At 45.8% G+C, this 25,216-nt stretch overlaps 1 protein-coding gene across 1 annotated transcript in view; it reads left to right on the top strand.

The window, feature by feature from the left end:
* CUL9 (cullin 9) overlaps positions 1-25,216 on the top strand; it is a 35,136-nt gene that overhangs the window by 6,952 nt on the left and 2,968 nt on the right. The window contains 27 exon segments of the mRNA XM_006926526.3: positions 1,992-2,199; positions 3,657-3,853; positions 4,153-4,370; positions 5,386-5,635; positions 5,723-5,828; positions 6,549-6,776; positions 7,039-7,129; positions 7,267-7,438; positions 8,813-8,918; positions 9,218-9,267; positions 9,269-9,308; positions 9,562-9,737; positions 10,010-10,143; positions 10,507-10,686; positions 10,872-10,981; positions 11,096-11,278; positions 11,421-11,581; positions 11,858-12,086; positions 12,181-12,370; positions 17,596-17,741; positions 17,888-18,017; positions 18,171-18,370; positions 18,817-19,067; positions 20,109-20,454; positions 24,062-24,202; positions 24,349-24,513; positions 24,753-24,916. Coding sequence (XP_006926588.2) covers positions 1,992-2,199; positions 3,657-3,853; positions 4,153-4,370; positions 5,386-5,635; positions 5,723-5,828; positions 6,549-6,776; positions 7,039-7,129; positions 7,267-7,438; positions 8,813-8,918; positions 9,218-9,267; positions 9,269-9,308; positions 9,562-9,737; positions 10,010-10,143; positions 10,507-10,686; positions 10,872-10,981; positions 11,096-11,278; positions 11,421-11,581; positions 11,858-12,086; positions 12,181-12,370; positions 17,596-17,741; positions 17,888-18,017; positions 18,171-18,370; positions 18,817-19,067; positions 20,109-20,454; positions 24,062-24,202; positions 24,349-24,513; positions 24,753-24,916 — 4,572 coding nt within the window.

Genomic DNA, 25,216 nt, shown 5'->3' with positions numbered 1-25,216 from the left:
ATACTCCTGGAAGCACTTCTGTGCTTAGAGTTTTACATGCATTCTCATTAAATCCTCCTATCACCTGAGGAAGTCATTCCTTTTCTTATTCCATTGTATGGGTGAGGAAACTGAGGCTTAGAAAATGTAACTGACTTGCCCAGAATTTGACAGAAAGCAGAGCCAGGATTCAAACCTATAGGTCCTTTGACTCTAGAACTTGAGCTTTTTTCTTTTTTCTTTTCCATTCTTTTTTTTCCCCTTCCTTATTTTTTATTTTAAAAGTGTTTTTGTTTTACTACCTCTTAATTATATAAATAATACACAAATTTTCTTTTTAAAGGATCTGAAGAATATAAAAGAACATAGAATGAAAAGTTAAAGTCCCTTTTCACTACAGTCTGGAGCATATTCTTTAGACCTCCTCTAGATTTACTTTTGTTAGTGCGTTTGGATATAGAACATTTTCTGAGTATGTATTTTAATATATGTAATTATACTCTATGTATTTCTGCAACTTTTCCCCACACTCAGTATGTCTTATGAGGGCTCTCCATATCCATCCACATAGAGCTGCCTCATTAGGACTGCAGAGGACTCTACAGTATGGTTATGTCCAAGTTCAAATACAGGATTCTAATGGATCTGTTTTTCCGCATGCCTGCCAATACTGGATATTGCCATTTTTTAAACCTATGAGCTTGACAAAATTTTAAATGTTATCTCTTTGTTTTAATTTCTTAGACATGTTTGCACACATTTGTAGTGTGTCTTCACCTATAAATAATGTGTTCTTACCCTCTGCCCACTTTCTTATTAAGTCTTTGTCTTTTTCTTTCTTACTAATTTCTAGGAATGCTGGATATTAATCTGTTATTTATATTTTAAATATAAGAAATCATGCCTATAGAAGGGGATATATATTTAAAGCGTATTTGATTCACATTGTGGTCATCATAAAGCTCATGAGAAAAGACAGATAAAAACAGAACTTTGCCAGTACCTTTATTTGCCTTCTTTCCCAGAATTTCTTCCTTTGTGTTCCTTTCCTACATAGTTCATAGGCACCTCCTCAATATGCATCTCTGTCACTGTGGAGAAAGATGTTAATCTTGGCTTTTTTCCTCTTGTGATGTTCACTGTCTTTCAGGGACTTTGGGGGGAACTTTTTTCTTTCCTTCTGATCAGCATTTCTGCTGGACATGTTCTCTGACTCATATGGCTTGCCTTATAACTTTGTGGATAGCGTCTTCCATTGTGATAAAGTTTTAGATTTTATGTTGCTATATTTTTCAACTTTCTTTAACGCTTCTAGATTTTATGTCCTACTTAGGAGGGTCTATCCTATTCCAGGATTATAAAAATATTTCCCTATATTTTCTAAAAATATTTATGGTTTTGTTTTTCACATTTATTTTAAAACCTGTTTGCAATTTGTTTCCGCAGGTAGAGTGAAGCAGAGTTCTAGCTTTAATTTTTTCAGCTAGATAGCCAGGTGTTTCCATATCACATTTTGCAGGTCCTTCCTGTCTTTACTGGCTGAGATGCCGTCCTTATCTCTTTTCTCATCTATCGATCCTTTTGGCTACCCTGTATCATTTCCAGAGATTTAATTATTCTAAGTTTGTATTTTGATAACTAGTAGGCAAGTCTACCATTATTTCTTCCCAAACATTTCTTTACTGTTCTTGCATATTTTCTCTTCCTGTGCCTGAATCTGTCATGTTTTTTTAAAACCTTTTAGGCATTTTGATAAAAATTACATTGAATTTGTAGACTTATTTGGGAAGATGAGCCAGAGTTCCTAACCATTTTTGCTCTCTGCCTCCTTCATGAAGTGAGGAGCCAGAGGCAGTTAGACTGCAGAGGAGAGGGCATCAGGAATGAGTCTAAGGCAAGGAGGGCAGGCTGGAAAGGGGTGAGGGTGATGACTGGGTCCTGGTGGGTAGGGTTGGGCAGGAAGTCAAGCATGACTCTTATGGGGAGAAACTCCAATGTCTCTTCTCTCTCAGAGAGAAGCTGGTGAAGACACTGGTGGAGCTGCTGACCAATCAGGTGGGAGAGAAGATGGTGGTGGTGCTGGCCCTGCGCCTCTTGTACCTGCTCATGACCAAGCATGAATGGCGCCCACTCTTTGCCAGGGAAGGTGGCATCTACGCTGTGCTGGTTTGCATGCAAGAATATAAGACTTCCGTCTTGGTGCAGCAGGCAGGGTTGGCGGTGAGTGGATCTGGGCCTGGCAGAAGTAAGCGATGGGCGAGATGGGCAGTTTGGGAGACTGCTAATCTTGAGGAGGTACTGTGGCGATTTAGACTAAAGAGAAGACCTCAACATGGAAAGATGCAGATGGATTTAAGAGTTCCAGCTGGACAGTCTTGGAGCTTGAGTGCATGCTCAGAGAAATGGAGAATGATGTTTTTAAAAATGACTCCAGGTTTAAAATTGAGCAGGAGAGTGGATGAGGTGGCTATCTACTAAGTGGAGAATTTTGGAGGAGGAAGAGGTATGGGGAGAAGGTCAGGAGTTGAGTTTTTAGGTATGTTGAATTTCCCATGCCTTTTTAGTTACAATTAGGTGTCTGGTTAAAGACTGATTTTCTAGATGAGACAAAGTAGGTTTTTACCCTTTGACCTGAGTGGTATCCTTACACAGAAAATACTGCCTCCCCAGATGTGGGTAAAATAAACCAGCATTGCCATTGCCTTGCTGCCTGGGTCTAGAGAATGGGAAGGGAGGCTCTCGTCCAGGGGTGCTTAACAGAAGAACTGGCTTTCTGACTACTCCAGACATAAGTGCTGGCTGGTAGGAGGTGGGGGCAGGGTGCGCTCTCGATAGCCTGAGGGAACTTGAGGGGGCCTGGTGCGCCTCAGTTCCGAGAACGGCTTCCAGCATTATAAATGTGGCAAGGAACATATGTCCCCTTAGAGCAGGCCATTCCAGGGAGAGGCCGGGAAGCTCCTTCCTCTACGGGCCTATTAGGTGCTGTTCCTCCCAAGAGCAGCCAAACATTCATAGTGCAGGTCATGTCTGCTTAAAGAATTCCCTGATCTTTTCAAATTGCATGACCAAAATACAGCATTTGTCTTTAAATTCAACCTCTTGCCCTATAACAAAATAACATCATTTTGTGTATGACCGAGATCCACAGAATTCATATGATTGGGGCAGAGTGGAGTGGCCAAAGGGAGAAAGCCTCGTTACATCATTTGCTTGGAGGATCCAGGCCTCCTAAGGGGGGATTATCCTGAAAATTATTTCTAATTCCTAGAGGGTTTCTTCTCAGGAGCCAGTCCTTTGACCAGGAGAGACATTCTCCACTCTAATGGTATAGTGTTCATCTTAATTAATTTTTTCCTGTAGTACCAGCTGCAGGAGGCCCCCAGAGGAGGGGGCGTCTGTCCCACTCGGTTAGCCTTGGTGCTGATAGAAGTTGTGGACTGATATTAGCACCATCGAGCCTTAGATTTTTTTGTGTGCTTTGTTTCGTTTTGTTCTTTTTTGTTATTTGACATTCAATGTCCCATCACTACCTCTTCCATTTCTATCTCTTACTTGACCTGTTTGTAAACAGTTCAGCTTCCCCAAAGTCTGAGGTCTGGAATGATGGTCTGGCTCTCCCCTTCCTCTGCGTGGTAGCTCTGCCCATTCCTAACTCTGCTTCCCCATACCCCTTACAGGCACTGAAGATGCTGGCCATTGCCAGCTCCTCGGAGATCCCCAATTTTGTTACTGGCCGAGATTCTATCCACCCATTATTTGATGCCCAGATGACCAGAGAGATCTTTGCCAGCATTGACTCAGCCACACGCCCGGGTTCTGAGAGCCTGCTCCTTACCGTCCCTGCAGCTGTGATCCTGATGCTGAACACTGAGGGGTCAGGACATCACCCTCCAAACTCCTGCTAAGCCCACAGCCCCGCTGCTTCCTTGCCTAAGTCTCGTGTTTTGCAGAAATTCCCTTCATGTTGTTACCTCTGGGTAAAACATTGGTGGCCCTCTCTGACTGAGAGCAGAGACACTTCCTTCATTCCTGGGGTTGGGAGGAGTGACCTGAGGGTAGGGACCCCTGGAACCCTTTCCTCCATGGCTGTAGGGCTTCTCCCCTGTTTACTTGCTTCTTATTTCCATTGCATTCACTCTACCAATTTCTTCCTGGGTCACCTCCCTCCTCCAGGTGCTCCTCCGCAGTGAGAAATGGCCTGCTCCTGCTCAACCTGCTTTTGTGCAACCACCACACTTTGGGAGACCAGATTATAACACAAGAGCTGAGAGACACCTTGTTCAGGCACTCAGGGGTAGCACTGGGGATAGAACCCATGCCCACCACACGCACTATCCTCATGATGCTTCTCAATCGCTACTCAGAGCCGCCGGGCAGTCCTGAGCATGCAGGTACCATTGTGGAGGGGGTGGTTCTCCTGAGGACTCAGACAGTGCCAGCCCGTGGCCAGGAAGCCTACGGTTTACTTTCTGATACCTTCCTGGAAGGACACAATGAACCTTCGAGAAATGAGTGAGAATTTTAGTGCTCAAGTGAGGACTTAAGTAGAACTTCCTGACTAAGAGGAGAGGGAGACCCTAGAATAGGTACAAGGTAATTGCCTTCCCTGAATGGCTTTAAACATATGAGGATTGCCATCTGTCTAGTCTGGGTTTGGTCTCGTCTTATTTCACATGGAAAGTTTGGTTGAAAAGACTTCTAGAGGACGTGGTTCCATAGTGTATTGGTTAGCCCGTCTGCTTTACACGCAGAAGGTCCTGGGTTTGTGCCCCATAGGAGCCACGGTCCACAGTCTATGGCCATGCCGCCCTAAACAAGTCCGATGTCTGATCTCGGAAGCTAAGCAGTGTTGGGCCTGGTTAGTACTTGGGTGGGAGACCACCTAGGAAGACCAGGTGGCATAAATTTATGCTATAGGCATAAATTAAAAAAAAAAAAAAATTTAGAAAAAAAAATAGAAATGACTTCTAGAGAGGCTTTCAAAGGAATTATAACTTGTACAGAAAGTTTGTGATTAGACACATGAAATATTGATGTGTCTTTCAGTCTGTATATCTAAAGCTCCCGTACCAGGCAGAATAGGGATGTAATGATAACAGCTAACATTTATTGGCATATGTAACAGCATAGCTAACATTTAATGATAAAATGTAATTATATGATCATAAGAGATTAAAAATGTGTAAACTTGACAGTGCTTGCCATACTAGGCTTATTTTTACATGCAGCTAGGTATATATTTGGGGCTGGAAAAGGAAATGCCCCACAGTTCGGTAGAAAATGCAGATATCCTCCAACTGGGAGGAAAATTTGGCAGTGATTTTCAGGAACTGCCTATTTCTTGATTTAACCAACTTGTATGAATCCTCTTCATACGTATTTCCTTCCTCCTGTGTGTCTTGGCAGCAACACTGGAGACCTCCAGTGTCCAGGGCCAGGATGGGTCCCCTGACCTGCTGATCCGATCCCTGGTGAGGGGCCCATCTGCAGAACTCCTTCTGGACCTGGAGCGAGTGCTGTGCCGTGAGGGCGGCCCAGGGGGCGCCATGAGGCCCCTCCTCAAGAGCCTCCAGCAGGAGACCCAGCCCTTCCTCCTGTTGCTGCGGACTCTGGATGCCCCTGGGCCCAACAAAACTCTACTGCTGACCTCGCTGAGGTGAGGGGCCTGTTGTGCCCCAATGCGTGGGAGGCAAGGGGAGCTGGCAGACTGTAGAGACTTCACTTGTTTCCATCCCTTCACCAGGGTCATGACCCGGCTGCTGGATTACTCTGAGGCGATGGCCCTCCCCTGGCATGAGGTCTTAGAGCCCTGCCTCAACTGCCTGAGTGGCCCCAGCAGTGACTCTGAGGTACCAGTGCCTTGGCAAGTGTGGGGGAGGGAAAGGTAGCCTTTGGGACAACAGCTACCTCTGGAGGGCACAGCATAGCCTTTCTGGATGTGTCTGGACACTAGGAGGGCTGGGTAAGAAGGAGAAGGCTATTGACACTTAAGAGTCTCTAGAACTGGGACCTTTGAAGTACAGGCACACCTCAGAGGTATTGCAGGCTCAGTTCCAGACCACTGCAATAAAGTGAGTATTGCAACAAAGTTGTGCTCTTTTTGCTGGTGGAGGGTCTTGCCTTCGATTGGTAAAAAACACATCTGTGAAGCACAGTAAAGCAAAGCTCAATAAAACGTGGTGTGCCTGTATAAACTTTTTGACTTCACGTGGATTTTAGATTGTGGGTTTAGGAGAAGCCCTCATTCAGCAATCCAAACATTCCTTGCTCTTCACCCATCAGGATTTGTGCATTGTGAGCGAGGCTTAGGCCCCCAGGTTGGCTCTTGAGATAATTTGGACCTGACAGGAAGAACCCTGGGAAGCTGAGCCCCACTCATGCCAGCTCACTCCAGAGTCCCAGCACCCCAGTCTTCTTTTCCAACCTGTCTTTGGTATTATCCTTTCCCTGGGCTTCTGAGTTTCTCCAAAATCTCAGCTACCACATTCTCTTTACTAAACCTATCCCTCCTCAACCCTTATGTGGCCTGCCTATGTTTCCCATACTAATCTTTGTCACTCTGGGCTCAGATTGTTCAGGAGCTGCTCTGCTTCCTGCATCGCCTGGCCTCAATGCACAAGGACTATGCAGTGGTGCTCTGCTGCTTGGGAGCCAAAGAGGCCCTCTCCAAAGTCCTGGACAAACACTCGGGTCAGCTGCTACTGGCCTGCGAGCTTCGGGACCTGGTGACAGAGTGTGAAAAACATGCCCAGCTCTATAGTAGCCTCACCTCCAGTATCCTAGCTGGCTGCATTCAAGTAAGGAGGCTCATAGGTACAGAACTAAGGGAGACTGTAAGCCAGGAGCGAGGGAAGGGGATTCAGTATGTGACCCCATTTGGTATCCTGGTTTGGCCTGAGTGGTAGCAAATCTGGGGTACTTATTACTCAACCTTTACCCTACATGGTCCTGTTCTACCAGAATTTGGGGAAAAAAAGGGTTAGGTGTTCTGTTGCTCCCTGACTCTTTCTCCATATATCTCTGTGTTTTCCCTTTCCCTTTCTCATGTTCCGGCTGCAGATGGTGCTGGGCCAGATCGAAGTTCACAGACGAACCCACCAACCCATCAACATTCCTTTCTTTGACGTGTTCCTTAGGCATCTCTGCCAGGGTTCGTGTCCCAATCTGCTTTCTCCTGGTTCCCACCCCAGCATCTGTCCTCCCCTTCCCTTCCCTCTCTAGTCCCTTTCCTTTTTTCTCTCTTAACTAACCAGGCTGTGACTGCCACCCCTTCCCACTTGCCCCCAGGCTCCAGTGTGGAAGTGAAGGAGGACAAGTGCTGGGAGAAGGTGGAAGTGTCCTCCAACCCCCACCGGGCCAGCAAGCTGACGGACCGCAACCCCAAGACCTACTGGGAGTCCAATGGCAGCACCGGCTCCCACTACATCACCTTGCACATGCACCGTGGTGTTCTTGTTAGGTGTGAACACACCCACGTACACAACACGATCTGTAACCCCTGAGGAATGTACACAAACCTATTTTGTGCAGTGAATATATAGACACATTGTAGACCTGCCTCCTCTGTGCTAGGTATAGACATCCCCTCACTCCCTCAGCCTGATGACATGCTCCCCCAACAGGTACAGATGTCACTCCCTGTGCTTGATGTTGAGGGAGATTGATAACTTACTTATCCACTCTTCCGTGGGCATTTGTTTAATGCATACTCGGTGCCAGGCACCGTGCAAAGGTCTGGAGCTACAAGGACAGTAAGATATGGGACCTGTCTTCAGTGAATTTGCAGTCTAGTTGGGGAGCCAGGCTGGAAAATCAATAAGAGCAAAGAGTAAGAAAAAGCATTGTGGTCGACATGTACATTGGATCATGAGGCCAACTGAGAGGTCAGAGAAGGCCTCCAAAAGGAGGGGTTGACTGAACTGAATTTTGAAGTAGAAAATGGCGAGGTAAAGAGAGGGCAATGGATATTCCAGACAGAGGGACAGCACATGTGCAAAATGGAAGAAACAGGATGATGTATTTGGGGAAAGTTTAAGTAAATGTGTTTGGCAGGAATGAAGGGTGTGTCTAGAAGTAGCAGGAGGTGAAGCCAGAAAAGTAGGTTGAGCCAGATCACAAAGAGTTTTATGAGCTAAGAAGTGTGAGCTTTATTCTGAAACTTGGGAAGCCATTGAAGGATTTTAAAAAAGGAAGAGACAAAACTTAGATTTTTTTTTTTTAATTCAGAAAATTCATTCTGGCAATCAAGTGGGTTTGGAGGCCAGGAGAAAAAGTAGAAAGGTTTATGCAGTAGTATAGTTGAGAAATGATGAATGTCTTCAGGCAGAGGGAATGGGAATAGCTAGGAGATTATGGACTGGGAGATCTTAAGAGGCAGAGTCTGCAGTACTTGCCATTGACTGGATGAGGGAAGCCAGGAGAAGGAAAAGTCACAGTGAGTGTTCTATTTGAGTACTGAGTGGATGTCAGTTTTCTTTCCCAGGAGAGAGAAATAGGAAGAGGGGCAGGTTTCTGTGGACAGATGATCGTTCCATATGGGCATGTTGACTGAGGTACCTGTGGGGCCTGACATGGAAATTTCTGTTGGATACACAGCATGGAAGCTCAGGAGAGTGGTCTAGGGTAAAGATGTGCATTTGGAGTCATTAGGGTATTTTCAGTTGAAAGTCTGGGTTTAAATGAAATTGCTTTGGGGGAAAATAAAGGCAAGAGCAGAGGGTCTGGGGAAGACTGATGCTTACAGAGAGGGACAAGTCTGAGGAGGAAGTAGTGGAAGTCATTTTGAACTAAGAGCAGGGTCTCGCTTCTGACTTATTCCTTTCTCCTCTCCCAGGCAGCTGACACTGCTGGTGGCCAGTGAGGACTCAAGTTACATGCCGGCCAGGGTGGTGGTGTTTGGTGGTGACAGTACCAGCTGCATCAGCACTGAGCTCAATACGGTGGGGACCCTGGTGCCCCCCTCCCTTTCATCTTACTCTCCATCTTTCTGTTTGTCCCAGGGCCTTATCAGAAGGACCCAGTCCCTGGGGAATTCCCATATTCCCTTCCTCCTGGGCAGGCACTGCCTTGTGAACAGTGAGAGTGGAATTAGGGACGTGGAGCCATATAAATCCACGAGTTCAGTGCAGGAGCAGTGACGGGCACACACCATCACAAATTTGGCTGCTGTCAACAGTCCTTCCAATCCCACTTCTGGAGGTGACAACTCTCTCTCTCCCTCTTCTTCCTGCCCCTCCAGGTGAATGTGGTGCCCTCTGCCAGCCGGGTGATCCTCCTGGAGAACCTGAATCTGGCCCATCATCCAGATCCGTATAAAGCGCTGCCAGCAGGTATGGTGAGAGAAGAGGCAGAGGGCAGGGGATCAGGAGGTAGACAACATCTCTGTAGTGGCTGCGTTCTCCAGTGTTTGGGAGCTAGGCTTACGCCGAAGTTCTTCCTTAGTCTGCTTGGGGATGGGCCAAGAGCCTGTAGAGATGTGGGACCCTCTTGTGTAGCTCTAGGAACTCAGAGTATGAGGCCTGGCTGTGGTAGTGCTTGGAGGCTGGGTGGCTTAGGTGACAGATAAGTCTGTGCATGTTATAGGGCGGCATCGACACCCGAGTTCGGGGTGTGGAGGTGCTGGGCCCCAAGCCCACTTTCTGGCCACTATTCCGAGAGCAGCTGTGTCGCCGTACATGTCTCTTCTACACAATTTGGGCACAAGCCTGGAGCCGGGATATAGCAGAGGACCGCAGGCGCCTCCTACAGCTGTGTCCCAGGTGGGTGGGGCAAGAGGTAGGCAGAGTTGAAAGCAGGAGGGGAGGTGGTTAAAGGAGCATGACACTGTGAAGGAGATATGCTCTTGTGGGAGTCTGGAAGGTAAAGCAGCAGCCAGGACTCGAGGAGGAAAACGTAGGTGAGAAGTGTGTGCTGCTACGGGAGAGCTGGGGAAGGGACAGAGCATGGGGCGATTGGGAGTTGACTGCACTTGAGTGGAGGCCTCAAGGGAATCTGTGCCTTTAATCTTTGACCACACACTATTTATTTCAAGACTAAACAGGGTTTTGCGCCACGAGCAGAATTTTGCTGATCGCTTCCTCCCTGATGATGAGGCCGCCCAAGCACTGGGCAAGACCTGCTGGGAGGCCCTGGTCAGCCCCCTGGTGCAGAACATCACCTCCCCTGGTAACCATCCCGACCCCTGGCCCCACTAACCTGCTCCTGTCGTTATTCCCAGGGACCGTCTGAGTTAATGCTCTTGGTTCTCTTGGTTCCTGTCTTTATCCCTGAAGGCCCGTCTCCTCAGTGTTCCTTTCCCTCCTGCCCCAGGGACTGCTCTCTGAGACTCTGGTATTTGAATCTTTCCCTTTACCCCACCCCCAGCCTGTTACTTTATCCCCAGACTCCAGCTGAAGCAAACCTTGGTGTGGGGAGAACTAGGGCCCTGCTGCCCCCAAACCCATTTGTACAATTACTCCTTCTGTCTCCTCCTGGGCTGTATGTTCCCCGTTTCCCACGTAGACCTGTTCCTGACCTGTCTTCTTTTAGATGCGGAAGGTGTGAGCTCCCTGGGATGGCTGCTGGGTCAGTACTTAGAGCAGAGGGAGAGCTCTCGGAACCCCCTGAGTCGAGCAGCATCCTTTGCCTCTCGAGTTCGTCGCCTTTGCCACTTGCTGGTGCATGTGGAGCCTCCTCCTGGGCTTTCTCCTGAGCCATCCACTCGGCCTTGTAAGTCACAGTTGTGGCCGGTTGAGCTAAGAATTTTGGTAGCAGCGATATCTGGCTCCTCCCCTCTTGGATTTTACTCTTTTATGCCGCTTTGTTTTGGGTATTTCCAGGGGTCAGTACCCAAGACCCCAGGAATCACCCAGGGGCTGAGATGGAACCCTTTCCTTTGCTCTCTGTTTCCACAGTCAGCAAGAACAGTAAGGGTCGGGATCGTAGCCCTGGGCCTTCACCAGTTCTTCCAAGCAGCAGCCTGAGGAATCTAACACAGTGCTGGCTGAGTGTGGTACAGGAGCAGGTGGGCAGAAGGAAGCTGAACTCTTGGGGGGGAAGGGTGGGGGAGTGGTGGTCTGCTAGGCTCTTCACATACCAGGACTTTTATTTATGGTATTTTTTTTCCCCTTCTCCTCAGGTCAGCAGGTTCCTGGCTGCAGCCTGGAGGGCCCCAGACTTCGTTCCTCGTTACTGTACACTCTATGAGCACTTGCAGAGAGCAGGCTCAGAGCTCTTTGGGCCTCGAGCAGCCTTCACACTGGCCCTGCGCAGTGGCTTCTCGGGTGCCTTGCTGCAGCAGTCCTTCCTCACTGCCACTCACGTGAGTATCACCAGCCTCCCAGTCAGTGGGGCTGTAAGCTCATACCCAAGACTCATCTCTTTCTGCTCATTATTCTGTCACTCCCCACTCTCCTCCTCTACTCCTTCTTCATGATTCGCTCATGTCCTTTCCATTGCCTCAGATAAGTGAGCAGTTTGCGCGGCACATCGACCAACAGATCCAGAGCCACCTGATTGGTGGAGCCCCTAGAGTGGAAATGCTGGGGCAGCTTCAGCAGCACCTGGAGCCCATCATGGTCCTTTCTGGCCTGGAGCTGGCCACTACTTTTGAGCACTTTTACCAGTGAGTGCAGGTCTGGAGAGGTAGAGAATGGGAGGCTGAGAGTCTAGAGAGGACAAAGATTTTAGTCTTAGAGGAAAGATGAGGGGAGGTGAAGGGTGGTGGGAGGAGAGATTAAGATCCAGAGATGGCTGTGGGATTTGTGGATAGGGAGGGGGAAGGAAGAGGTGAGGTAGGGCCTGTGACTCAGGCCGGCTGCAACAGAGAGACTATGTTCTTATTGGGGAGGTTGGGCCATACAGAGTGCCCACACTGAGGCCCGGGCTGTGTGTGCTGCAGGCACTACATGGCGGACCGTCTCCTGAGCCTGGGCTCGAGCTGGCTGGAGGGGGCCGTGCTGGAGCAGATAGGTCCCTGCTTCCCCAACCGCCTCCCCCAGCAGATGCTGCGGAGCCTGAGCGCCTCCCAGGAGCTGCAGCACCAGTTCCACCTCTTCCAGCTCCAGCAGCTTGACAAGCTGCTCTTGGAGCAGGAGAATGAGGAAGAACAGGGCCTGGAAGAAGAGGAGGTAAGAGCAAGGGAAAAGAGTGGGAGAACAGGAGAATAGGAGACTAGACCAAAGAAGGGAGCCCAAGAGCCCTTGAAATCCTTCTGTCTCTCAGGAGGAAGAGGAAGAAGAGGAGGCTGAGAAAGAATTATTTATTGAAGATCCAAGTCCAACAGTTTCTATACTGGTCCTGTCACCACGCTGCTGGCCGGTCTCCCCACTCTGCTACCTGTACCATCCCAGAAAGTGCCTTCCCAAAGAATTCTGTGATGCCCTTGACCACTTCTCCAGTTTCTACAGCCAGAGTGAGGAGATAGAGACAGGCAACTGGAGACTGGGGTGAGATTTGGGGTGGCAAGAGAGGAAGAGGAGAGGACCTTTGGACAGGAATGTGTAGATAAAAAGAAATGTAGTCTCTAGGGACTACAAGTTCCTAGAGAAGGGTGAAAAAGTGTGGTTTAGAACTTCATTAATTCCTCTCATTATTTCTTTCAACTTTGTTTGAATTTGTTCTATTTTTCTTTTCTAATTTCAAGTTGCATGCTTAGTCTTTTCAGACTTCTTTGCAAATAAAAGTATTTAAGGCTATTTATTTCCCTCTCAATATTGCTTTAACTGCATTCTGTAAGATTTTGGGTTTTTTTTTTAGATTTTTTTTATTGAGGTATAATTAGTATTTAATGTAGTGCACAAATCTTAATTATGACTTAATTTTATATCCATATGTATTCCCATAATCATCCCCCCATATCAAGATGCAGAATACTTCCAGCACCCCCAAAGGCTTCCTCCTTCATGTCCCTTTTTTAGTCAGTATCTTCTTCCAAGAGAAACAATTATTTTTCCCTTTGTCATCATAGACTTTTGCCTGTATTTGAACATTATGTGAATGGAAACATAGAGTATGTATTCTGCTGTGTCTGATTCCTTTACTTAATGTGTGTGGGAGTGATCCAGGTTGTATCATTACTTTGTTCTTTTGTATTGCTGAGTCATATTCCGTTGTAGGATTATATTTACCCTTTTTGCTGCTGATGGACATTGGGATGTGGAATAAGTTTTTATTATGTAGTATTTTTATTATTTTTTAGTTCAGAGAATTTTCTAATTTCCATTATTATTTCTTGATTTATTAGTTTTTTAGAAATAGATTTAAAACTTGCCAAGTAAATTTTGTTTCATTTGTTTAGTTATCTTTTTGTTTTAGATTTCAACCTTCATTCCATTGTGACCAAAGAACATGGTTTCTGTGATTCTGAATCTTTTTAATTTATTGAGACTTCATTTATGGCCAAATAGATGGCCAAATTTTATGTGTTCCACATGTATATATGTTTTTCAACTGCCATATACAGTGTTCTACATATTTCACTAAATTGACTTTGTTAATTACATTATTCAAATCTTCTGTAAACATACTTATTTTGGTCTGCTTGCTCTGTTACTGAGAGAGGTGTGCTAAAATCTATCATTATGATAGTGATTTTTAAATTTCTAAATATGTAAATTTTGCTTTATATATTTTTGGCTATGTTATTACATACAACTTTAAAGTCATTTAACAGTGCCATCCAATAGAACTTTTTGCAGTGATGGAAAAGTTCTCTTCACTGTTCGATATGATAGTGGCTGTTGAGCACTTGGAAATGTGACCGATTCAACTGAAGAACCGAATATTTAATTTTATTTCCTTTAACCACATGTGGCTAGTGGCAACCACAATGGACTATGCAGGTTTAGAATCTTCATGGTTAATTAAACCTTATTATTATGAAGTGAACTTCGTTCTAGTAAAGCTCTTAAAGTCTAGTTTTATCTGGTATTAATAACACCAGCTTTCTTTAGTATTTTTCTAGTATATTTTTTTCTATACTTTTACTTTTTTTTGGATGGATCATTCTTTTAGGTCCCTTTTATTCTGGTAAAATAAGAATAATATAGGACGTGGTTCCATAGTGTAGCAGTTAGCACGTCTGCTTTACACGCAGAAGGTCCTGGGTTCACGCCCCAGTGGAGCCATGATCCATGGTCTATGGCCATGCTACCCTGAACAAGTCCGATGTCTGATCTTGGAAGCTAAGCAGTGTTGGGTCTGGTTAGTACTTGGATAGGAGACCACCTAGGAAGACCAAGTGCTGTAGGCATAAATAGGGAAAAAAGTAAAAAATAAATAAATAAATAAATAAATAAATAAATAAGTTAAAAAAAAGAATAATATAAAATTTGCCATTTTAACCACTTTAAATGTATAATTCATTTACCCTTTTACTTAAAAATGTTTTTCATTTAGAAATAATATCCAATTTACAGAAAAATTTTGAAACTATTACAAAGAACACCCATCTACTCTATCCAAGTTTACCTTTTGTTAACATTTTGCCCATTTTGCTTTTATCATTTGCTCTTTGTGTATATATGCATTTATATAAATGTGTATATATGTACATGTAAATGTGTATATATGTTTGTAACTGTGTATATATACATATATATTACATGTATACCCCCCACACACACACATACACACACACTTTTTTCCCCTGAACCATTGAGAGTAAATTGCATATATGCTGGCCCTTTTCCCCTAAGTACTTTTTCCTAAGAATAAAGATATTCTATTACATAACCACAATTCCTTTATCAATTTAAAAAAAAATTTAACATTAACATAATAGTTTAGTTTACTTTCCATATTCTACTTTTGTCGACTGACTTCATAATGTCTTCTCTCTCTTTTTTTTTTTTTTTTTCAGTGCAGGACAAGATCCAGTCTAGGATCATTCATTATGTTTTTATATTTAGTTGTCATGTTTCTAGTCTCCTTTAATCTGGAACAATTCCTCAGCTTTTCTACGCCTTTTATGACATTGACATTTTTGCAGAATTAGTCCTTTAAAATTTTCTAAATAGTTTCTCATTTTAAATTTGTATGGTATTTCCTCATGATTAGATTCAGGTTATGCATTCCTGGCCAGAATACTAAGTAAGCGACGTTATATACTTCTCAGGGTATTACATTTGGAATCACACAATTTCCATGGTTCCTCTTTTGTGATACTAATTTTGACAACCTGGTCAAGAAGTTATTTGATTACTGTATAGTTAGCATTTTTTTCCTCACTACTGTTAATAAGTAATCTGCCAAGGGAGATTCTGTAAAACCATGCCAATATACTCTCATCATAATTTTCCCCACTATCAATTTACTTTTACTTTTACCTTTGCCATACTCATATATTTTAGACATATGTCTTGTAAATATCTAGAATTTATTTTGCGTTCATCCTAACAATCTCTCTTTTTAGGTTGTTAATCTTAGCCTATTTATAATTACAATGAATGAGGATATATTTGGCTTTTATTTCTAAACCCTTATTTTGTGTATTTACCCTTCGTATATTTTAAAATTCTAGTTCACATGCACAAAAGAACATATAAAATATATGTACAGTTAAAAGAAGAATAATAAATTGAATACCTTTATAGATATGATTATACCTTGGGTTTTTGTGCTTTTTTCTTCTTCTTTTGGATTGATTTTTTTTTTTATTCCCTTTTTGTCTCTCAGTTTTGGAAGTTATGCATTCTATTTCTATAGTTGATTACCTTTATATTTTTAATCTGTATGTTTGACTTGTTAATAACATCATTTCCCATCTTCCTGAACAATAAAAGGACCATAGAAAATCTTAATTATAGCTCTAACTCCCATCTTGCTTGTTACTGTTCTGTATTTTAGAGTTATATATTTTTGGTCATTGTTATTGTTGTTTTATCAGTTGATGTTTAGATTTGCCATCATACCAACTGCTTTAGTCACCATTCCTTGTGTATCTTGATCCTTCTTTTTGAATTCAATTTTTTTCCTTGAAGTTCATCCTCTAGAAATTTCTCCATTGAGGGAGTATTGATGTATTGGTGGAAAACTTTATTAGTTTTTGTTCGAGAATGGTTTGTTTTTACCCTCATTTCAAAAATGTTTTTACTGTGATAAATTTCAGACATAGGCAAAAGTAGATGGAATAGATAAACTCCATTGTACCAACATATACCGATTCATGGCCAGTCTTGTTTTATATATATCCCTACTCATTTTCCCCAGCCCTCAAATTTAAAAGATAAGGACTCTGTTTTTAAAAGCAAGGACACAACAGTTATCAAACCTTTAGAAGTTAACAGTTCCTAATATCATCAAATATACAGTCATTCATATTTCCCTAATTATCTCGTTTTTAAAATTAGTTTTTTTGTTTATTGAGGATCCAAACAAATGCCACACATTGCATTTGATTGAGTTACATCTTTCATCTCCCTTAATCTATAGATTTCTGCCTCCCTTTTTCCCCCTTTGCAATTGTTTTTGGAGGAAACTGGATTCTTTGCCAAATAGAGTTGTTGACAGGCTAGATTTTGCTGATCATATCCACATTGTGTTTGCTAGCATGTTCCTCTGTCATCTTTATTTCTTGAAAACTAATATTTAGCTGGAGAAGCTTATTCAGATTCAGATTTGATTTCTTGGGCAAGAACACTTCCTGGGTGGTATTGTGTACTTCTATGAGGAGGCTTGTTACTTACGTCTAGCTGTCTCTCTTTATGATGTTCAGATGGATCAATGGATTTCAGGGTTGTCGGTGTGATGTACACATTATATAAAGTCTCCTATCAGCTTTTTACTAGGCAGTCATTTATTATTGCTCAGGTCTATCATTTCATTAGGGGTTACGAACTAGCGATGTTCTAGTTTTGTCGTTCCTTCATGTATTAGCTGGAGTACTTTTTCTATAAAGAGAAACTTCCTCTTATAGTTACCCTGAAGTACAGTTTCTACAGGAAAGGCTTGATTCTTTCCTCTTCCCCTTTATTTTGACCAGTTTTCAAAATAATGTGTTAGTTTTCTAGCGTCCTCCAAAGATGACCAATGAGGTCTTTAAAATAAATATGCCATTATGAACTCATGGATTTTTAAAATATTTCATGTGTTTTAATTCATTGCAGGTGTTATTCATTCATTCATTCATTCATTCATTCATTCATTCATTTATTTGATGTTCAAATTGTCCCATCTTTGGCCAGAGAGCATTTGTCATGTTGGCTTCTTTTGATACTCCAATGCTTCCTCTCTTTGACAGCATCGTTGTTTTCTAGTATGAGCAAACATCGCAGGCTCACCTTGCCCAAGATGTGACATAGGAGGAGGAAGAGACTCAGCCTAGTGGGTCTTTAAAACTGTCAGCTCCTTAAAGGCAAAACCCAGGTCTCTCTGGTATTTTTTCCATGAAGCCTGCCTGGCACAGGGCTAGTCACAGGGTGGGCTCCTAGATACCTGTAGGTTGCCAGGGAGGCAGCACAGAGGAAGCTGAGCTCTGGGAGCTTGTCAAGGCATCTCTATGTCTGTAAATTCTAGGGTCCTTCTCCCCACAGAGACTAGCAGGAGCAAACCTTAACTTAATGGCATACCCTCGCCTCAACACCTAACTCCCTATTTCCCCCACTCTTGTCTCTGTCCTTCTCCTCGACATTTTCCCAGGTCAGAACCATCCAATCCTGGACATGGGACCACATCGGCGACTGCAGTGGACATGGCTAGGCCAGGCTGAGCTGCAGTTTGGGGACCAGACCCTGCATGTGTCTACTGTGCAGATGTGGCTGCTGTTGACTTTCAATCAGACAGAGGTGCCTCAGCTCCTCAGCCTTTTGACTGTTTTCTGTTTCCCCCGTCTGCCACTGTTCCCCTAACTCCGTTTGTCCTTCCATTCTTTCTTCCCTCTTTTCTTTTCCCTTGACTATCTCCTTCTGATGGCCGCGTTTCTCCTCACCAGGAGGTGTCAGTAGAAACCTTGCTGAAGAATTCTGACCTCACCCCAGAGCTACTGCTCCAGGCTCTTCTGCCTCTCACCTCTGAGAATGGCCCTTTGACCCTGCATGAGGGTCAGGACTTTCCACATGGGGGTAGGTCAATGGGGGCTGACCTGAGACCATGCTCACAGGGGGTGGGGCTCTCAGGGTGGGGGGTGGTATAATAGGGAATGAGATTGGGGTCCCCTTTACCTCCACTCATCTGTTCCTTCTCTTTCTTGAGTATTGACTGAGAGTGCATTCCAGGTATGCTACGGCTTCGTGAACCTGGGCTCCGGCCCTGTAGGGAGGCCCTGTGGCTGATACCTCCCCAGAGGTACTTGAATGTAGAAAAGGATGAGGGCCGAACCCTGGAACAGAAGAGGAACCTCTTGAGCTGTCTTCTTGTCCGTATTCTCAAAGCCCATGGGGAAAAGGGCCTCCACATTGATCAACTGGTTTGTCTGGTAGGCTGAGAGGAGACCATGAAGTTGGGAGAGGGCAGGAGTTATGTTTAGGGTTGGGGATTGGAGCCAGGGGTCACCCTAAGGGAAGGTAAATTCTCTTAGTATGAGAACTCAAAGGGTTATGTTTCTGTCTGGGTTTTCTATTCCTGACAGGGCAGGTAGACTAAAGACAGAGACATGAATGTTTACCATGTGTCAGGCACTAAATCTAAGTTTGCATTATTAAGTCATTTAATCCACACAATTCTGTGAGATAGGTGGTGGTATTATTGTTATCATTAACATCATCATCATCCCCATTTGACAGATAAGAAAAATGAGGCATGAGAGAGTTATAACTTATCCATAGTCACACAGCTGTTAGGTAGCAGAGCTGGTCATTGAACCCAGGCAGATTGGCTCCTCTAGGTAAAAGTGGCCTGCCTGTTTTCTTTCCTCCTGTTCAGGTGCTAGAGGCCTGGAAGAAGGGTCCAAACCCCCCTGGAAGCCTGGGCCGTGCTGTTGCCGGGGGTGTGGCCTGTACCAGTACAGATGTCCTCTCTTGCATCCTGCACCTCCTGGGCCAGGGCTATGTGGAACGGCGTGATGACCGGCCCCAGATCCTGATGTATGCTACCCCAGAGCCCATGGGGCCCTGCCGGGGTCAGGCAGAGGTCCCCTTCTGTGGCAGCCAGACCACCAAGACCTCCAAGCCTAGGTAGCCACCCCCAGCCTCATCTTCCTGCTGCAAGGGCTCCAGGCCAAGAGAGAGGGATGGGGTCCCCATGGCAGATGGCACCACAGTAACTTGGAAGGGGTCATAGTGCCAAACTCAGGCTCTCTTGTGGAGAAACACTTCATTTCTTTCTTTATCTAACCCCATTTTCCCTCTCCCTGTTATTTTCCCCATTTTGATCATCCTCATTCACCTTCCTGGTACCGTCACCCCCTTCTTTTCCTTTCTAATCAAGGGCTTTGCTGTCCCCATCCTCCTAGAGCCAGCCCGTAGGCAAGGGACCCAGACATGTGAGCTCCTTTATGTATCTCTCTCATTCTAAGCAAATATGAAATATTATGCTATATGTGTTGAGTGCTAACTATGCACTCTGCTCAGTGAAATATACAAACTTTAGTTTTTGGGAAGACTGTTCTACAGAGGAATTTGCTATAGGGATCCCCTAATTAGCTGACACCGGTAAAGCTTTTTACATCAGATCCAGTTCACCAGAAGTTGTTCCAGCACTGCTTTGATGCCTGCTATTTGCATTGGGTATAAAATGAGTTATCTAGAGTCATCTTTCTCCAACTTTCACATATATAACATTACCTGGGGATCTTTTTAAAATGCAGATCTTGATTCAGTACAGCTCCCTGTGATACCTGTGCTGCTGGTCCACAGACCACACTTTGAGTAGTAAGGCTGTGAACTACTCTTCCTCACCAGATGTGCTGGTAGCTTTTTGGATGGGACCTACAATGGAACTGTCCCATCTACCGTAGGTCAGTTAGTATCCTAACTCGTCCATTAGATTTCTGTAGTGCCCCCAGTCATTGTGTCAAACAGCCCTACCCCCACACCTACAGATGCTTCTGTGGAGGGCCCTGCTCTGACAGTTGGCTTGGGTGATTATCCTCAGGCTGGTTAAGCAAGCAGACACAGGAGTATGCAAGTGGGGAGCTGGGGCCAAGGTGGGGTTCAGTTAGTATGTTGGATAAGCAGGATAGGGAGACTGACAACTGACTCTTCTTTCTCCCCAAGCCCAGATGCTTTGTCTGCCCTGGCATCTCTTCAGCTGCCTGCAGGCCGTACCATGAGCCCCCAAGAAGTGGAAGGGTTGATGGAGCAGACGGTGCGGCGGGTGCAGGAGACGCTGAACTTAGAGCCAGATGTGGCTCAGCACCTTTTGGCTCATTCCCACTGGGGCGCCGAACAGCTGCTGCAGAGCTACAGTGATAACCCCGAGCCACTGCTGCTGGCGGCTGGACTGTGTGTGCCCCAGGCTCAGGCTGCCCCCACATGCCCTGACCACTGTCCTGTCTGTGTCAGCCCCCTGGAGCCCGACGACGACTTGCCCTCTCTCTGCTGCATGCACTACTGCTGCAAGGTGAGGCCCGCCAGCTTCTCTCATGTCCTGACTTTCCACTTGAACATATTCCTTGGAAACTATTGGTTCCAGCCCCTGTGCTGCCATTTCCTAACCTGAGTAATGTTGGACAAGTCTCTTGGTCCCTCTTAAACTTTTGTCATGTGCCTTGACATTCTGAAGGGTGGTTGTTAGGATCCAGCGATATACCTCTGTGGTTCTCAAACTTTGCTGCATATTATAATTACTAGGAGCTTTTAAAGATCCCATTGCTCATACTTACCCCAGGCCAATTAAATCAGAATCTCTGGAGGTGAAACCCAGTCATTAGAAGCTTTAAAAGTTCCTCAAGTGATTCTATTGTTCAGCCAAGTTTGAGAACTACCGATACATACATGTGCGTGCACACACAGTATATACATTAAGGTGCTTTGTAAATGAGAAGTATTACTAAATTGGTGATGACTATAGTTTATGGTTTCCATTTCACCGTTCAAGTCTCTTTATCTCAGAAATCATCATTTCTTTTATATATACTCACATTTAATACAAAAATAAAAAGAGATTTTGTAAACCAGAGAATAGCACAAAAGTAGAAGAGAATTATGGGAAGGCAGGACTTGCAAAGCAGAAATATAGGAAGCTGGAGGTCCGGGAGTAAGTACTTAGTCTTCAAAGTCAGAGAGGAGGGGGCTGAGGCACAGGGAACCAGAATGTTGACTATCTGATTCCCTGCCTCACAGCTCTTAAAACTGATACCAAGCCCCCATACATCAGCTTAACAGGATGAGCACCCTTGTTGCAATGAATTCTAGCTGCCTCTCCCAACAGCGTCTCCCAGTGGTCGGTGATCTCGGACATGTGCATTGCATGCATGTGTACCAGCACTTTTTCTCCTTCTCTTTTGCTCAGCTTCAAGTTACTCTTCTCCCATAGGTGCCTATGCTCCCTTTTTTTTGTTTGTTTTTTACAGATTCTTATTTATTTCCTTGACACTTCCATTTTTTTCATTCAACTAATTTTTCATAGACTTTCTGTGTGTATAGACAGCACTAGGTGCTGAATGAGGGCGTGGGAAGGTCTAAGTAAGCAATGACCCAAGTGCTCATCATAACTAAGCAGCTAATTGTTTTGGGAACTCACTCTGGGCCATTATGCTGTTTCACATGTGTTATCTTAATTCCCATTCTACTTCCATGAGGTAGGTATTTTTACTATCCCCATTTTATAGACTACAGATAAAGGCACTGGGAGTAGGAAGTTGCCAAGGTCAGGATTGGATTTTGGCAGTCTCACTCCAGGGCCCTCCCTCCACACTTACGATAAGTGCAAGAAAAAGAATATTGTAGGGTCATGTAGGAAGTGACGGGTTAGGAGTGGGCTGAGGAGTTTTTCAGAGACTTTCAACTGGGGAGGTTGGGGAAGGCCACTCTGCGGAGGTGGATGTCTGGGAAAAGAATGTGGTGGACAGAGGAAAGAGCAAGGACAAACAGTGAAGCAGCGGGACAGCGGTAGGAGAGGAGATCTGGGCGGTGGACAGGGGCCCGATTGGGTTGGGATTGGCAGACAGTGGGTTTTACTTTGTGGGGAGCCATGGTGGGTTTTAAGCAGAGGAGTGATATGATCTGATTTACATTTTTGAAAGGATCACTTTATGTGGAGAAAAGGCTTGGACGGAACAAGAGTGGAAGCAGGGATACCAGTTCGGAGGCTGTTGTACAAAGCGGCAAGAGAAGGTGGTCGTTTGGCCTAGGGACAGCGGGGAAGAGAGGAGTGGACGGGTTGGGCTGCATTTGGAGGTGGAGCTGACAGGGCTTGGGGGAATTAGAAGTGGGGTCTTAGGACTAGGGAATCGAGGCTGATTCCTGTTTTTTTTTTTTACCTGAGCATATGGGTGGATGGGATGTGTCATCTTTTACTGAATTGGGGGAAATATTGGGGCTTGGGCTGGGGCTAAGGGTGGAGAGCAGGTTTTTGAAGGTAAACTCAGTCTTTTGTGACCATGAAGTTTGAGCTGCTTGTTGGACACCTTTGTGAGAATGGCATGTGGACAGTGGGTTTTTGAGTTCAGAATTAAGTGGAGAGGCCAGGCTGGTATCCCTCAGGGAGAGAGAAGTAGGCCCAGGCACTGAGCTTGGGGCACCCCCACCCTGTAGAGAGATGGAGGCAGGGAGCCTGAAACTGCCACTAAGAAAAACAGGCCAGTTGAACAGGCCCCAGACAGGGAGAAGCCTATGAATAAGTCACAGCTGAGTGGTATAAATGACATGCAGGAGAACTTGCAGCAGGGAAATCCTGGGGTCTGGAGCAGCTGGAAGCAGCTTCCCAGGGTGAGTCTGAGTGGCAGGCAGGATTGGCAGAGGGCCAGAGGGGGGCGCACAGGCTGGAGACCAAATTCCAGTTGGGCTGGGCAGCAGAAACAGCATGAACCAAGAGCAAGCCCAAAGCAGAGGGGCTCCTTCTGGGAGTGGAGCAGCTCCAAAATGAGACAGTCAACTGATTCTTTGTCCTCTGTGGCTGTGAGGGATCCTGTTGTACCTGTGTGCCTGCAAGTGTGCGGTCTGAATTTAGAGAAATTTCCTCTGTTTTATTTCAGAAATACAGGAATTTTACATCCGACTTCCCAATTTATTTGGCTTTGTTTCACCATAAAAAGAAGTTTGTTTTGTTTAGTACTTCCAGTAAAGTGCTTTCCATTTATCCTGGAGCTTTAATAACAGTGATACATGTTCTCTCCTGGGGGTTAAATGCACCATTTTGGAAAGCTCGGCTGGCCATCGGCAGTGTGAGGGAAGGGGTTGTTAATGGAGTATTTTAAGAGGCTTGGGATGCTGATCATGCATAAACCATGTAGATTTGATGGGGGTAGAAAGTCCATTTATCGGGACTGGCTTCTGCAGCAGTTTAGGGGTGGACAGGATAATGTCCTGGTTTAGGGTGGGGCCGCGACAAGGGCGCAAGACAAGGATTCAAGATTCAAGAGATGTGAAGGTTCCGACACCAGGGCTGGGAGACCGGTGGTGCCGTTGATCGGGATTTGGGAGATGCAGTGGGCAAGTCCGGTTCTGTAGAGAAGCGGTCGAGTCTGTAGGGGTGAGAGCCTCAAGAAAGGCATTGAAGTGAGCAAATGGAACAAGGAGGAGAGGCCACAGCTGTGTTTGCAGTTTCCAAGGCCAGCCACTCGGTGAGGAGAAGAGGACCCACCTCTCAGACCTTCTATCTCTGGCCTTCTTGTTCTCTCCAGTTCTTTCTTACATCTTGAATCTTTCTTCTCCTCCTCCTCCTCCTCTTCCTCCTCTTCTGCCTCCTCCTCCTCCTCTTCCTCCTCCTTCTCCCTTCTTTCTTCTTCTTCAATTCTCTTTACTCATTCCCTCCCAATCCATCCCAATAATAATTATAATGAGGCTGCTATCCTGGCCCACACATCCTCAAAGAAAACTGTAATTTGGGCTAATGCTGGGAAAATCCTTGGAAGCCAGGAAGATTAGTGTCACTTTTGAAATTGATCTAGAAGCAGGCTTGTCTCTGGCCTTCTGCATCGTCGGGGAAACTGCTAGATTAGTGACTAGGACACCATCTTGTGCTGCCCTCACACTGTCCCTTAGCAGCCCCTCCTTTTCACTCCCAGTCTTGCTGGAATGAATATCTGACAACGCGAATCGAACAGAACCTTGTGCTGAATTGCACCTGCCCCATTGCCGACTGCCCTGCGCAGCCCACTGGAGCCTTCATTCGTGCCATCGTCTCCTCGCCAGAGGTCATCTCTAAGGTATCCCCTCCCCTGAAAGAGGCTCCAGTGCATAGCAAGAGGGGATGGCTCCAGGGAATGGGCTGACATGCGGGGTGCTGGGGGTCCTGGAGGTGTGGCATCCTGGAGATCCAGGCCCTCACCTGGTGGAACCTGCGTCCCCATAGTACGAGAAGGCCCTCCTGCGTGGCTACGTGGAAAGCTGCTCCAACCTGACCTGGTGCACCAACCCCCAGGGCTGCGATCGCATTTTATGTCGCCAGGGCCTGGGCTGTGGGACCACCTGCTCCAAGTGTGGCTGGGCATCCTGTTTCAACTGTAGCTTCCCTGAGGTGGGTGCCCACCCCAGCCCTGATACTAAGCCAGGCTCCATACCCCTCCCTACTCAGCACCCCACCCTTCCACACACGCACAGATTCTGCCTTATCCTCATCCTCTGCCAGTAGAGTTCCTGTAGTCCTCCAAATGGATCTCCCTCCATCCCTCCCTCCCTCCCTCTCTCCCACACATACCAGCAGGGCTGCCCTCAGTAAAGGCTGGGCTGTGTACTCACCACCTCCTCCTATTCTAGGCACACTACCCTGCCAGCTGTGGCCATATGTCTCAGTGGGTCGATGATGGCGGCTACTATGATGGCATGAGTGTGGAGGCCCAGAGCAAGCACCTGGCCAAGCTCATCTCTAAGCGCTGTCCCAGCTGTCAGGCTCCCATCGAGAAGAATGAGGGATGTCTGCAGTAAGAAGGGGGTACTGTGGGCGCTGGGGGAGTCAGCAGGCACGGGAGAGGGTAGGAGGCCTGATAATAATAAAGGGGGAATGGGGCTTACCAGAAAGCTGAGCAACAAGGGCAGTTACTCAACCACCCTCTCCTGGCACCCTTCGAGTGATTCCAGGATCTTATAGCTCCTTCCCCCACTTCTAAGTCTACACTGTGTGGGGGAATTCAGAAGCAAGGGTGCATTCAGTAGGGATGGGTAAGGTTAGGAGACTAAGGACATGGAGGGGCTAGGAGCATCTTTAGTGGCACGTCCAGGCT

The sequence above is a fragment of the Pteropus alecto genome, unplaced genomic scaffold (genome assembly GCF_000325575.1).
Source record: "Pteropus alecto unplaced genomic scaffold, ASM32557v1 scaffold7, whole genome shotgun sequence".
NCBI classification, from domain to species: Eukaryota; Metazoa; Chordata; class Mammalia; order Chiroptera; family Pteropodidae; genus Pteropus; species Pteropus alecto.
The sequence above is the reverse complement of the archived record's forward strand: the minus strand, read 5'-3'. Positions and strand labels throughout refer to the sequence as shown.